The sequence below is a fragment of the Chelonoidis abingdonii genome, chromosome 2 (assembly GCF_003597395.2).
Source record: "Chelonoidis abingdonii isolate Lonesome George chromosome 2, CheloAbing_2.0, whole genome shotgun sequence".
NCBI classification, from domain to species: Eukaryota; Metazoa; Chordata; order Testudines; family Testudinidae; genus Chelonoidis; species Chelonoidis abingdonii.
This window is the reverse complement of record NC_133770.1, coordinates 60,449,487-60,465,128: the sequence shown is the minus strand read 5'-3', so window position 1 is coordinate 60,465,128 and position 15,642 is coordinate 60,449,487. Positions and strand designations below refer to the sequence as shown.

Here is a 15,642-nt window from a genome sequence, read left to right as displayed (position 1 = left end):
TTGTTAAAACAATACTAATTGGCATAAAACCCAAGAAACTCAGTTAATATTTGTGTGGATTTCTTTTGTTTTTTAATAACCACTTCTAGCGGATTCACAATCTAGCATGAGTTGATTTAATATGTTGAAATGGCTGCTCTAGATAAGTTATTGTCTTACATGTAAATGTATTTTGATGAAAATGAAGTTATTTACCTAATAGTGTCAGTCAATCTGTAAACTTATATTTTGGTATATGTAACATATAACACGTGGATAACAGACCCTACTGCTCACCTATAAAGAGACATTTGCTATCAGATTTTTAAGATTGTTTTTGATGTGGTCAGATACTATAGTGATGGATATCAATATGAAATGCTAAGATAAAAATAGAAAAAATCAATATAAAGATTAACAGTTACTGCAATTTCACAATAGCCTCTTAAGTTAAATATCTAGTATTTGGAGCTATAAATCTTTTTGCAATATCTGTAAATATAGTGTCACTGTAAAATAGCAGCCTATGCAACTTTTAAAAATAAACAGTTTTTACTACAGAACCACAGTGAAGCATTTGAAGACAACAGAACTTTCTCTCTCCCCACCACTGCTAAGTTAAAAACATAGGTCCTGTGGAATCATCTAACACTGACTGCTTACTTCTGCATCAGGCTCAGGTTGAATTCAAAGAATAAAAGTTTGGGTTCTGAAGCAATGGAAGGGTGATCTGTAATTGGGCACCTTCCTTTCAGAGCTACTGTTGCTACTGCTGCATTCAAAAGAGAGAGTATCCAGACAAAAGCCACTCCTTGAGTTTCCCATCAGCTCCACTCTTGGAAGCACTGTTGCTATCTGAAGAAGAGAAGAATAAGAAACCCCTCTAAGTAATACTGCTGCCACCTTCTGTATCTGGTTCTGAACTCTGCCGTCCTGGCCTCAGTAATGCAGTAGATTCTGGTTTAGGACATATTTTTAAAAGACCATACTTCAACCTAGTTTAATTTCAAAATTAAAAGCCATGAATTATTCCATCCTGGGAATGAGAGATTTCAGACCATAGAAAACTCTTAATTATTCATTTCTTTCAGAAAGACAGTGCATGTGACTTAGTATGGAAGCATTAAAACTCTTAACTTTTTAACAATTGTGGTAGATGCTACCTTAATTGCCTGAGCTGAAATACAGGTTTTCTGTTTATACTTTGCCTTTTACTCTACATTCTAGGTGGATGACAATATCCCTCTTAGAGTAATGCTGCTTCTTATGGATGAAGTCTTTGATTTAAAGGAGAGAAATCAGTGGTTAAGAAGAAATATAAAAAATCTACTTCAACAGCTTATTAGAGCAACATATGGAGACACAATCAATAGGTACAAGGGTTTTTAATTCATGCTCAATAGCTATATGAGAGTTTGTGAATCATGTCTAGAAAATTATCCTCTATTACTTAGTTGTAATGTTCTAATCATTGTGCATCTGCAAATGTAAGCTCACTGCTTGAATGCAGTTTTTTCTTTCTGAGATTATAAACAGATCGTTAAAGATGGAATGAGATGGAAACATTTTTTTAAAAGGTCATTTTTAGTGTCTGTTGCTTAAGACATGGAGTGCATCTTATTTAAACTTCTCTAAAAATTTGTAATTTCCAAGAAAATATAAGCTCTTACAGAAGTATGAATTCATTATATTAACATATGCAACTATCAACTAATGTTGACGTTGTATAAGCTTTCTGTAAACTTTACTTTTTACAGTGTGCAACTGTTTAACAGTGAAAGTAGTAATAATCTTATAAACATTTGAGTCAATCAGATGGTCATAAAACTGAAGCCCTACAATCTACCAGACTGGATGTATTGTACATAGCTATATTGTATGTATTAGAACTGGTGTCAACAAGATGTTTTTTGTTGGAAAATGCCGATTTGTTAAAGCTCAAACTTTTCATGGGAAAGGGGTAGTTTTGATGAACTTTGGGAGTCTTTTTTTTTTTTTTTTTGAAAAATAGATCATAATTAACATTTCATTTTGATGCTTTCAAAATGAAAAAAAATCCGGTTTTCCCATATTGAATGACTGTTCATTAAAAAGTTTAATATAGGAAAACAATTAAATGGTTGAAGTCAAAACGAAGTATTTAGAAATTATAGAAACAAAACGTTTTGGTCCAAACTGAAAATGTTTTTTGATTTTTCCAATCATGAAAGTATAAGATTTTGACTTTTCATCTGATTTGGGATGAGAAAATGTTTTGATATGTCCAATTTTTGTGGGATGGCAAAACTCTCTGTCAGCTCTAATAAGTAATGATATGGGAACTTACTGTGTTAGTTTTTCTATTTCAGTATTTTAAGCAGTTTATTTAAGACCATCAAGACTTTTGATTTATAATTACATTAAAATGTACATGAACTGTTTATGCTTTTTAAAAGAAGTATATATCACTTTAGAGACAAATGCAGTTCTGTTTAATCTGTATTCTATCTCGCAAATGGTTTCAAAGATTGAGAGGAAGTAGCACTATTCTAATCTCCCATTTCCCTCACCCCACTAATAGAACACTATTACATAATTCCATGAATCCACCCACCCAGATGCAAATTGTAAATTATTTATCTTGTGTAAGGTATAACTTCACTTACCCTCTTCAGCCTAGAAAGGAGGAGACTATAGCTACCTCTAAACATTGTTATGTGCTTGGAGGTAGCAGGACTTGGTGAGTGATGTGTTTGTTCTCTGCATATGGTCTGCGTAGCTGGGTGGGGGCCCCTGATTAAGCAGCTGAGACAGGTGTGTTGATGCCTTGGTAAAGGCTGTGTGCTTTGACCCTTGGACCTTTGATCAGCCTTGCTTGTTTGAAGTCTGAATGGTTAATCACACCCTGGTGTTACGGGGCGGAGCTGAGCTTAACAGGGAGATTTAATATAAAAAGTCACTTGCTAGGCAAACTTGAGAGCTGCAAACAAAGGCAGATAACAGGAGAGTTTCAGAGGAATTTTGGAGAGGGACCGTGTGAGGCTTTCCTTCCAGTTACAGCTCTATGTATGATTCCACAATGGTCAGCAATCGAATAGTGGTGGTGACTTGCGACAGATGTGCCATATTTTCTTGCCTGCCTGAAGCCGGGAGGTACTTTCTCTGTATGAAGTTGGTGGCTATAATGGAAGAAAAGATTCTTGGATCAGAAGGTGAAATAGAAATGCTACTGAGAATCAGAGAAGCTCATGAGTTAGCTCCCAGGTGCAAGGTTGGGCAGTTCATCACCACCAGAAGCAAGGGGTCAAGGTGGCATTCTACGCAACTGCAGACAGATGAAGATGCCAAGCAGTGGCCACCAGAGAGAAGAGGATCAGGAGGAATTTCACACAGCTAGAATCAATTGGAACCTTCTAGCTGTGTGGAATTCCCCCTGATTACCTTCTCTCTGGTGGCCACAGCCTGCCATCTCATCTGTCTCCAGCTTCATAGCGTGCCACCTTGACCTCTTGCCTCTGGTAGTTATAAACTGCCAAACCTCCTCTCCGATTTTGCCTCTCTCCAATTCCATAGTGGCCAGCTCAGTGTAGAAACTCTGCAATGTATGTCTCAAAATCCAGCTGATCCAAGGAAATGGAGAGAGGTGGGGGGACATGGATGAAAATCTGTAAGAAAATTAAGCTTGCCCACAGAGATCACCAGCCATCTAAGCAAAACAAATTATCCTTGTTGGTGATTCAGTACTCAGAAGAATTGGAAGCACATTCTGCAAGGCAGAGCTGGACTATAGGATGGTTTGCTGCATTCCTGGAGTTATGATAGGATAGGCTTTTGAAGTCGACCGCCAAGGATCTGTTACTGATTGTTCATATCAGCATTATTGACACTGTGTCGCAGGATATCTTAGATATGAACACTCATTACAAAATTGAGATGCTGAGAACAAAATTAATTAAGGAATCAAATAACATGAAGAAAAGAGAACTTTTAATTGCTTGGGCACCAATACTAGGAGCCTGGATAGCAAAAAAGAGGAACAGAAGTTGCTCATTTGTGAGCATAAATTAAATGTAGTTGGTATTATTGAAACCTGGTAAGATGATTCACATGACTGGAATGTTAAAATCAATCACTATAATCTAATTAAAAAGGATTGAGTGAGCAAAAGGGAAGGAGGAGTGGCACTCTATTAAAATTGGTATTTGTTTCCGTGTCCTGCCTATAATATGTGGGGGGAGGTGGGTGGGAAACTGCCCTCAACATGCAACAAAAACTCCACTGCCTAATTGTGTCACAACCATTTTTTCTGCATATAAAAGCCAGGGCAGGCATTAGAGGGTAGCAAACTGGGCAATTGCCTGGGCCCAATGCCACAATGGCTCCTGTGAAGCTATATTGATCAGGCTTCATCTTCAGCCCTATGCGGCAGGGCTTCGGCTTTCTGCCCTGGGCCCTAGCGAGTCTAATACTGGGTCTTTTTGGCAACCCCCCTGAACCCTGCTCACAGCCCTCCAGGGGCCCCCGGATCCCTGGTTGAGAACCACTGCTTTAAAGGGGCCAGTTTCGCAAAGGAAGAATTTAATCAGAAAAATTTAATTGATGATTGGGAATTGTTTAAGGACACTTTAAAAGCCACAGTCCTACAATCAAAAAAGAAGACTGTATTGGTTAAAACGAACCAGGTTTAGAAGGGAATGGAAGGCAGCTATAAAACATTAAAAAGAATATATAACAAATGGAAGAAAGGGGAAGTTGATAGTAATGAAAATAAATCAGAAACTAGGAATTGTAGAAAATTGGTAAAGTAAGCAAAAGGACACAAGGAGATATCTATGGCTACCAGAGTTAAGGATGATAAGGAGTTTAAGTATATTAGGAACAAGAAAATCCTAACAATGGTATGGGTCAATTACAAGATGGAAATGGGAGAATTATTACTAATGGAGAAGAGTCAGAATTGTTCAATACAGCTCAGTGGTTTGAGCATTGGCCTACTAAACCCACAGTTGTGAGTTTAGTCCTTGAAGGGGCCATTGGGGGATTGGTCCTGCTTTGAGCAGGGGGTTGGACTAGATGATCTCTTGAGGTCCCTTCCAACCCTAATAATCTATGATTCTGGGATCTATGAATACATATTTTTGTTCTGGAAACAAGCCAGATGAAGTCATACTGTATGATGATAACACTTTCAATTCCATTAGTATCTTAGGAGGATGTTAAACAGCAACTACTAAATTAGACACTTTTTAATAAGGAGGTACAGGGAACTTGCATCCAAGAGTATTTAAAGAGCTTGCTGAAGAGCTTGCTGAATGATTAATGTTGATTTTTAGTAAGTCTTGGAACAATGGGGAAGATCCAGAAGACTAAAAAAGCTAATGTGGCATTATTTTAAAAAGGGTAAACGGGATAATCTAGGTATTTATAGGCCTGTCAGTCTGACGTCTATCCCAGACCAGATAAGGAAGCACCTGATATGGGATTTGATAAATAAAAAATTAAAGGAGGGTAATATAATTAATGCAAATCAATTTGGGTTTATGGAAAATAGAACTTGTCTAACTAACAATATCATTTTTTGATGAGATTACTAGTTTGGCTGATGTAATAGACTTCTGTAAAGATTTGACTTGGTACTTCACAACATTTTGATTAAACTAGAACAATACAAGTTAATATAACACAGATTAAAACCAGTAGTTTAAAACTGGCTAATTGAAAGGTCTCAAAGTGTAATTGTAAATGTGAATGATCGTTGAACAGGTGTGGTTCTTGGCCATATGCTATTTAACATTTTTTATCAATGATCTGGAAGAAAATGGAAAATCATCACTGGTTGTTTGCAGATGACACAAAAATTGGGGGAAGTGGCAATAATGAAGATAATGGGTCACTGATACAGAGCAATCTGGATATTTTGTAAACTGAGCACAAGCATACAATATATGCAAATGTAAACATCTAGGAACAAAGAATGTAGGCCATGCTTGCATAATGGGGACTCTGTCCTGGGAAGCAGTGACTCTGAAGAAGATTTTGGGGTTATAGTGGATAGTCTGCTGAACATGAGCTCCCAGTCAGATGCTGTGGCCAATTGGACTAATTTAATCCTTGGATACTTAAACAGAGGAATTTCGAGTAGGAGTAGAGAGGTTTTACCTGCTGTATTTGGCACTGCTGGAATAGTGTGTCCCACTGTGGTGTCCACAATTCAAGAAGGATGTTGATACATTTGAGAGGATTCAGAGAAAAGCCACAGCAATGATTTAACGATTAGAAAACATGCCTTAATGTAGATAGACTCAAGGAGCTCAATCTATTTAACTTATCAAGGGAAGGCTAAGAGGTGTCTTGATTGCAGTCCATACATATCTGTATGGGAAACAGAAATTTGATAATGGTCTCTTTAGTCTAGCAAACAAAGGTATAATATCGAGTGGCTGAAAATAAAAAATCTTTAATTGCTCTCCTTTCTGCATCAATATAATGTAACGATCTAATGTTCTGTTTGTAGGATGGGAAAGAAGGTAAACTACCAAATGGCAATCTGGGTTGCAGGCTTCTTCTGTTCTCCACCTTTCTTCATCCTTTTTCTTTCCTACTTCTGTTGGGGTAAACATATTTAACTTTGGAAATACTCAAAACGAGGAAGGAAAGTGGATGAATTTAAACCTTACTGAGAATGAACACTAGGCTTTCTGGTGTGATAACTTGATATCATTTTCTGTGGAATGATGAAAAAGAGATATGATGCAATTTTTTGTTTTTCTTGAATATTGTTTGAAGTTTTAGCTACTTTAAAGCACTCTTTATTTAAAGAACTCTGCTTCCTGATGCCCTTTGAAAAGTAAAATGAGAGAGATCACTGATTCGTCTCACTTTGATTTTAGAAAAATAGTTGATCACGTTGACTCGATGACGTCTCCTGAGCAAGTAGCAGATGCAGTGAAACGCTTCAGGTGTGTTTTATATATATATAATATCTTTTTTTTAATTGAAAAAGTGTATAAATTGATACCTGTATAGACCAACTGATATTTAATGATTGTCTTTCTGCCTTAGCAGTGGAATCAGTTTAAGCTGTCAGAGGCGGTAAGTCCACTTCACACCAGAAAGTTTGCCTCTATACAAGATTCAGATAGGTAGTTTATGTCCTGCTTTATGATATATAAATTATTCCTTACTTTAACAGAGAATATTCAGTGGCTAGTCTCTTTTAAAATTTTTATTTTTTGGAAAGGGGTAAGTTATTCAGTACCTGTTCTAAACTGTTACAAAATTGTTGTATACTTTTAAACAGTAGTTCAGTTTCATTCCAATGATGGGTGAAGTGGCTTGTTTTTGTTCATGCAAGTGTATAATATGTTATAGCAGGAACAGCAACAATTACTGTAGTTAAAAACTTGCCACAGGTTATTACTAATATTTGTCTATACCAGGGGTCGGCAGCCTTTCAGAAGTGGTGTGCCAAGTCTTCATTTATTCAGTCTAATTTAAGGTTTCGTGTGGCAGTAATACATTTTAACGTTTTTAGAAAGTCTCTTTCTATAAGTATATAATATATAACTAAACTATTGTTGTATATGAAGTAAATAAGGTTTTTAAAATGTTTAAGAAGCTTCATTTATAATTAAAATAAAATGCAGAGTCCCATGGACTGGTGGCCAGGACCCGGGTAGTGTGAGTGCCACTGAAAATCAGCTTGCGTGCCGCAGGTTGCCTACCCCGGTCTATAGATTCGTAACACTTGAACTTTCTTTTGGAACTTTCACCCCATCGAGGAATCATCAGTTTTTTAAAAAAGTCTGAGCTAAAGGGAACTGTTTGTACTACATCACTTTTAGAATGCTGTCCTTGTAGAAGCCTTAAGAAAGCGCTAAAAGAGTCATAAGATAAGTAGGATATGCTCTTGAGAAACATGGTTCACAAGATTGCCTGTTTAGCCAAGAAGATGGATATCTGACGTGTATTTTCATCTGAAGAGAGAAATACCTAAAGATGCAAAGGGTAGTACTAACAGACCCCATAACAAAGGGTCTGTGACATTAGTCTTCTGGACACTCTTCCAGTCTGTATAGATATGGACAAGACTATATGTGAGGATGCTGCAGAGGTTTCATCTCTCACTAAAATTACTGAGTAAATTTCATAGTTTCTCCAAAGGTAGAATAGATCTCCAGACTATGATCCCTGTTTTATGTGGATGAGTGGAGTTATGTATCAAATTGAAACTGCTTTGCCAGCAATGTAAGAGCTCAAAATGTGGGGTTTACATTGTTCTGAATCCAGTCATTAATATATGGCATGGTCCCAAGTGTGAGGTTCTGTTGAATACCTTTCCAAAACAGTAGTTCCAAATAAGTAGCTTCACTGTTAGTCATTTATCCAACAGAGCAATTGCAAATAGACTAGATAGAGTAAAGGCAGATTGGCCAGCCAGCGAGACAATTGCAGAGACTGGAACTTTCCTTAGATAATGTACATGTTTGAAACTAAAAAGTTATTAATAGACAAAATTTTAAGGCAGTTTTCATTGATAGGATAACAGAGGTTGTCTAAATTTTCCTCATTTATCTCCTTGAATTGTCCAGTTAAGAATACAGAGAGTCTATATTTCGTTTAATTGTGTTGGGGAAGGAAAAAAAAGGCCCAATGTTTGGACCCTTTTTAAAAGTCAAAAATGCAGGCAGCACTGTTGTCACACAGATCAAACATTCCAAAGCAAGTTGTCATCTTGAATCTTATTACCAAAAAATTTGAGCCTAAGTTGTTGTTAAAAGAGAGAGAGACTTATTGATAGAAAGTGATTTGTAGACAAGTTATGTATGGCTAATAAATTCAGGTGTATTTGGATGTTTTTGGCAGAAAAGGTATGGGTTTGTAAATTTCCCCAAGAGGCTCAATCAACAGACTCCCATACTGGAGTATGTAGAAAGTAGTATGCAACTGTTAGTAACATTGCTGAGTTATGTTCCTTTTAAAAAAAAGAATTGACAAGCAAGAAATTCTTATTTTCTTCTTCTACCAGTTCTGAAATACACCTCAAATGATTAACAAAAGCATTTTGAGTATTAAAGATTTTTGCATGTCAACGTAATCTCTGCGTGCCTTCAGTTTGTTCACATTATGCTATGAGATAGCTCAAAGAGTTTAAAAATTGGATAAATTTTTTTAAAGAACTTGTTTTGATAGGCTTGTTTTTGTATTTGTTACAGAGATGCCTTTTGGCCCAATGGCATTTTAGCAGAAACTGTTCCACGTAGAGACAAAGATATTAGAATGCGAACAAGAGTGGCAGGGAAAACTAAACTACTGGAGATAATGCCAGGTGAGTGAGCTTTGAATATTTTAATATTTTTACTAGTATTGTACATTATTGGATTTTATATTGTTACTAAAATTGAAGTAGGGGGGTCCCAATCTCTATTTAAAAGTGAAAGAAGCTAAAGTACTGAAATTAATATCCATGGGGTAATTAAATGTCTATTTAAACCAAAGATGGGCAAACTTTTTGGCCCGAGGGATACATCAGGGTTTCAAAACTGTATGGAATGTCGGGTAGGGAAGTCTGTGCCTCCTCAAACAGCCTGGCCCCCTCCCACATCCTGCCCCCTAACTGCCCTCCTCAGAATCCCTGACTCATCCAACCCCACACAGCTCCTTGTCCCCTGACTGTCCCCTCTGGGACCACCGCCCATGGACCCCACTGCCCTAGCCAACCCCCTGTGCTTCCTGACTGCCCCAACCCCTATCCACACTCCCACCCTGACTGACCCCCTGGGACTCCCACACCTGTCCAACTCCCACCCACCCCTCCTGAACCTCCGCCCCATCCAACCGCCCCCTGTCCCCTGACTGCCCCCCTGGAACTGCTCGCCCCCTTACCATGCCAGAGCCAGCCATGCTGCTCTCTGCCCAGCAGGAGCAGTGGGCCAGAGCACTGGCGGTGTGGGGAAATGAGGCGGCGGGGCTGGGGGGACAGCAGGGGAGGGGCCCGAGGACTAGCCTCCCTGGCTGGGAGCTCAGGGGCCGGGCAGGATGTAGCCCACAGGCCGTAGTTTGCCCACTTCTGATTTAAACCCATATCTTTAACTGATTATCATAAGATTGAATATTTTTGGTTTAGTCTGACAGCTTGAGATTTCTCTTAGAATTAGTTCAGTATTAATTTAAACTAAAGATTTAATTTTTAAGTCTTGGACTTGCGTGCTGCATGTAGATACCAAGGGACAGTAAAATGTATAACAACATTGTTTTCTATAAGTATGACCAGTAAATAAAATTGCACGTTATATTCAGAGATCTGTACTACTGTAATGAAACAACTTCTTTCTTTATGGTGCTGTTTTATTCTAGTTCTAATTTTTCTCGCCTCCAAGCTGCATTCCTTTTAAAACCTTTTCTAGAAGATTCTGTCTCAATATTGCAATGGTTGATTTACAAGGAGTTTTACCTTTTCTATTAGTTACCTATATGTACTTAAAATATGTATAAAACTACTTTATAACTCTTGTCATTTGTGTAGATGAACTGAAGCACATCATAGGTGCTGAGACAACACGGAAAGGCATTCTTCGGGTCTTTGAAATGTTTCAGCACACTCAATTAAATAAGAGAATGGTATATGTCTTTCTGGAGGGCTTCCTGGAAACCTTATTTCCACAATATAAATTCCATGAGCTCTTCAGCAAACTGCATTCACGGTCAGAGCAGATGCAAAGATACAAGCAGAGACTACAATCTACTCAAGCGCCTTTCTTACAGAAAAGGTGACACTCCAAACTATTAAGCTGGTGTTTCGTCCAGGACTAGTGGCAAAGGCATATTCTCTGGGGCTTAAAACTCACATGCTGTTGTTTCTGCACCAGTCTTTTAGTGTCACATACTAGATTATTAATACATCCATAAGACCTGTGGATCTTTTCATCCTCACTTATATTGCAACCACTACCACAAACGGATTTGTGTTTCAAATGATTTGATGCATCTTCATGCAACATTGAGAAGAATATTGGCCGGTTATGTAAGGAGTATCAGTTTCTTCCATTCCTAACTGAATCGGTGATTGCAAGCAATGAAACGTGCCAGGCTGTATTTGCTGAGGGCTAAGCAAAGCACAACTATAGTGACAATGAGGGATTTGGCTAGTTTACCACTGGGAGATTGTGCAATGTGTGAGAATCAAGTGGGGTTTGTTTTGCATTATGATTGTTGAGGCATTGTGGGTCTTGATCAGCATTCGTGTAAAGGTTCAGCTAACAGAAATAGAAGTCTTTGGTACAGCTGGTTCTGGAAAAAAAGCGTTACAGTGTGTCCCAAAAAGTACATTCACTAAGTAGAGGTTGAGCTAACGTGGCTTTTACACCTCAATTAACTTCACCTTCGTTTATTTTGAAAAAATAAACTAACATTGTACCTTGGTTGGTTTTGTTATTCAGTGGTGCAAGGCAAAGGTGCAGTAGAAAATAATGGACCCTTTATTCTGATGAATTTGTAACTTGAAGGGCCCTCTTCTGTTCTTATGGCACATTGCACACACTTTGCATGCAATTTAAATGGAAAAGGTGCATACAATATTGAAATTGTGCAATTGGTATAATCTTTGAAGCATATCTCAAGTAGGGTGGCAGTGACAGAAGGATGGGATACATGCTCCAAGCAAGATAGACACCACACTAGAAGAGTAGAAATGTGTAGTGAAAAAAGCAAGTTACACACTACTTTTCCCGATAAAACTAAGAATTGTTTTTAAAAGCCCACTGTACTTCATTTAAAATAGCCCTAGGATAGCTATGTACCCCTCACATGAAAAGTTGCTAGAATTTTTTGGTGCCTGACTTACACAAGATTCCTCTAGAGACTTCATTAAACAGTCGTGTGCAAACATTTCGAAACTCCTGAATGCATCACAATGTATATATGAAAATAGAAAAAGGAAACACAACTACAATATTTTTTTAAATAACTGTCTTTTTTATTTTTTGCGTAATGTAAAATTTTAATAAATAAACCTATTCTACACAAAGGCCCCAAGTCTATCCATTTACTTCCATAAAAATTAATGTCTGATCAAGAATAAAGATTAATTACACTTATTTGGCCTTAGTATATGGCAGAGTTTGCATCCTCCTATTTGGACTCCCCTTCTGTCTTGAGCTCCACCATCTAGGGCAAAGGATGGGAACCATACACTCTCCATTGTCTATTTTCCATTTTTTAAAATGTTAAAAAATATTTTCTAAATACTAATCTTTTAAATAGGATATTTAATGGATCACTGAACCAAGGTTCTCAGGTAGCAACTCACGCCCAGATGAGAACAAAAGATAGTTCCATTGTCTGAGGGATGGAGAAGGGGACTTTTATGGGAGCATTCGGAGGGGAGGATCCAAACAGGCCCTCAAGGGTTGGATCTGGAATCAGAACAGATCAAGTTTCCGTACTGATTTTCTTTTTGCTCTTAGATTCCAATCAGATATTTTTTTCATCGTATTTCTCTTGTAGTGGGTATCACTGACATTTGTCCTATGGTATACATGTGCTCAAGTGCACTTGTTTTTCTTTTTTGCAGATCTACATACTGTAAATTAAGTCCCTTCCCTTATGATTTCCAGGAAGGCAAAGACAGCACATGTGGAAGATTCCTTCCCCATTGCCCCATCTATGTATATTTCCCCAGGTTCTAAAGAAACATAGTAATTAAGTGCTGTTGGAATTAACCATTTTTCCTCACATTTTTATATAAGGTAATAGATTTGGTCATGATTGAAATTCCTATTGCTTACATGTCAGTCTAAATCTTATCCCTATGTCAGTATGCATCAGCATACTTGAAATCTGAAGGACAAGATATCATTCAGGCTTTGTGTTTGGTGGTCCACATGATACATCAGCTATTGGAAGGTGATGTACGTAAATACAGACTAGAAAAGAGAACTAAAAAATTATATAACCATACCAAATTGTATTTTTGAGTTACATTTGTAAATCACTTAATTATATATAGTGCTTTGAAATCAGAAAGATAATATGGTAGTCCGTGAAATTTGTGGTGCCTCTTCTCTATAGGCTCCCAGGCTAGACTTCTGGAAGAACAATGGTCATGCTCATATTGTAGGAGATTTTACAATTACTTGGTACATACATCTGCAGGAACACAAATTGTACATTATGTACCAGGCTTAACAAAGTCATTACACTTAATGCACTTACTGCATATATATATATACACACACACACACACACACACACACACACACGGCTTTGGTCTTCTGCTATTTTATTTCAGAATGTGGTTCTTAACTGTAGGCAGGAACCATCAAAGATAAATAATTTTTATCAATGTTTGTGTGTTGTTTAAATGGTTCACAAGTTGACCATTTAAAATAATCAACCCTGCCAATCTGTGTGATATATTACCCTGTAAATGCCCCAAAATTGAATGTTAAAATACAGCACTTAACTGGCTAGGTCTATCTCCTAGCATTTGCGTGATGCTACTAGCCGCTGAAAATAATTGTGCCATTGTCCAACAAATGCACTTATTTTAGCCTTAATTATTTTTAAGAGAAAATGAACAGTTGAACATTTCAGTTATTTCATCTTAAGCTTCTGTTGCTGGTGTTTGCTTGAACAAAACAGTTAACCTTAATGCTACCAGAATGTGTACCAAATTTTTTAAGTAAAAAAAGATTCCACAATCTAAATTTTAATTTAGTGCAATATTTTCATTTAACGCATGTGTATTTGAATAATTGTAAAATAAATGCATTTTTAATGTTCCGAGGTCTAGGTTAAGTTGTCTCCTTAACCCAACAACTTAGTCTGTTGTGGTTGCATCCGTTTATTTAAGGACTTGTTTTAAAAGTCTTGTTTGACACTCCTTGTAATCTCTCTTGTTATCAGTGATCTTTGCTCAACTGAGCATGGCTCGTATAGTACAAGGGAAAATCTAAAGAGCACATCTTATGAATATAGCTGTAATAAATGACTTGTGCATATCATTGTACAGTAAGTGTCAACTGTGTGCCTAATTGTTCTAATGATATTCCTCTCCCCTCCTTTTGGCTAACAAGAACGTGAATCAGAATGTGATGGTCATTTTTACTGAACGGCAAAGGACTCTAAATTTTTATTTGGAGTTTGCATTATGCTCTGTCCAACAGAAAAGCTGAAAAAATATTACACTAATAAAGAATTAACAATATATTTTGCTGAGTCTGTAATTGGTCTGTTTCAAAATAACTTTTTCCCATCAGAAAATGAACATTATATCACATATCAGGTCTGAAATTACTCATTACTCAGTTCTGTTTTACGTAGTAGCATTAGGAGCCTGAATAATTTGTAAATATCTGCCAAAGGAATATTTTTGCTACAATTGCAAAAGGTAGTACTGAAGAAGTCTGCGAAGTCATTTCCATTGGTAAATACTGGGTACAGATTCAATTCTTAAACAAAGTTCATGACGTTCCATTTTCGCACCTGCATTCTAAAAAGATTGGAGCAATAAAGCTATGTGAGATACAAATAACTGCAGGCCTTCTTCAAACTATTGTACATGTTTGGACCTATACTAGGAAAAAAAAATCTTTACACACTTTGCCTTTTTCCCTTGGGTTTATTTTCACAGCAGCTGAGTCTGCAATGGAAGCACAATTGTTACCTTTGAGATTATATATACATATTCCAGCTGTTCCACATTCATCATAAAGATGTTCTGAGATCTTGAAGTCACAAAGATATCATTTGTTTTACCCTGTGGTAAACTATTTACTGTAGCTATTTTCAGCTAATTTACACTTTTGTTACAGAGTATATGTACACTTCAGGGATTTCATTAGTTGGGAATTTATATGCATGTTTATTTCAGCCACCACTACTGGTAGTAATACTTCACAGCAAGAATTTTAATAATTTTAGGTTACTCAAGATAAAAAAAACTTGCCCAAGAATTGTTTTCTTTAAAAAGATATTCCTTCTGTTGAATCTACAAAATTATGCATCTGCTAGTTGCTACATGAAGGTGGTATATGTATGTATTTTATTTAGTTTTTACCCTCGAAGATATCATAGTATGTCTAATTTATATGGTCTTTGATCTCTGGCAAAGGGGGAGGGTAGCTGGTATTTATATTATGCACTCATCACTTATCTTGACTTTTCTAATGTCAAACTTCTTGCTGTATCCCTCAGAGAAAAGGAAATTAACTTATGTAATGAAAACAGTGTAAATCTACTTTTACTAAATATTTCAAAACTAATTAAGGTTTAATTTCATGAAATGTAAATCTGTACTATTTTAGTTTTTCCTCCGCAATTCACTATATTTGGATACTTTAGTATTTAAGTATCTCCAATAGCTATTTCTCTTGCAAAGCTTTTGTAAAATTACTATGGTCCATTGAGGTGAGGAATTGTTCACATTTGACAGTTTCATAGACCAATTTCTGTTAATCATTTTGATACTTTACTTCAGGAAGGGCTAACTGGAGTTTTCACTTGACATAATTTTAAGGTCGGAATGGGGAACAATTTAATTCCAAAGAATAGTTTGAATTATACAATTAAATCCCTGTGTTTATGCAGAATTGCCAATTCAAAGCACTGAAAAAATCATGAGTCTGGCCCAAAATAAATAATGAAACTGGCTATAAAAACATGAGGGTTTCTTTAAAGTCTAAG

The 15,642-nt window shown here is 36.8% G+C and overlaps 1 protein-coding gene across 5 annotated transcripts in view; it reads left to right on the top strand.

Annotated features, from left to right (window-relative positions):
• Positions 1-12,724, top strand: part of SNX13 (sorting nexin 13) — a 166,640-nt gene extending 153,916 nt beyond the window's left edge. For 3 of the 5 annotated variants that reach the window (XM_075062389.1, XM_075062386.1, XM_075062387.1), the window contains exons 23-26: positions 1,207-1,352; positions 6,849-6,917; positions 9,174-9,286; positions 10,484-10,816. In XM_075062389.1, the coding sequence (XP_074918490.1) occupies positions 1,207-1,352; positions 6,849-6,917; positions 9,174-9,286; positions 10,484-10,731 (576 nt within the window). In that variant the 3' untranslated portion in view covers positions 10,732-10,816. Of the gene's footprint in view, positions 1-1,206; positions 1,353-6,848; positions 6,918-9,173; positions 9,287-10,483; positions 11,379-12,529 lie in introns of those variants that run through there. The other 2 variants (XM_075062390.1, XM_075062388.1) reach the window with 2 other exon arrangements.
• The last annotated feature ends 2,918 nt before the right edge of the window (positions 12,725-15,642 follow it).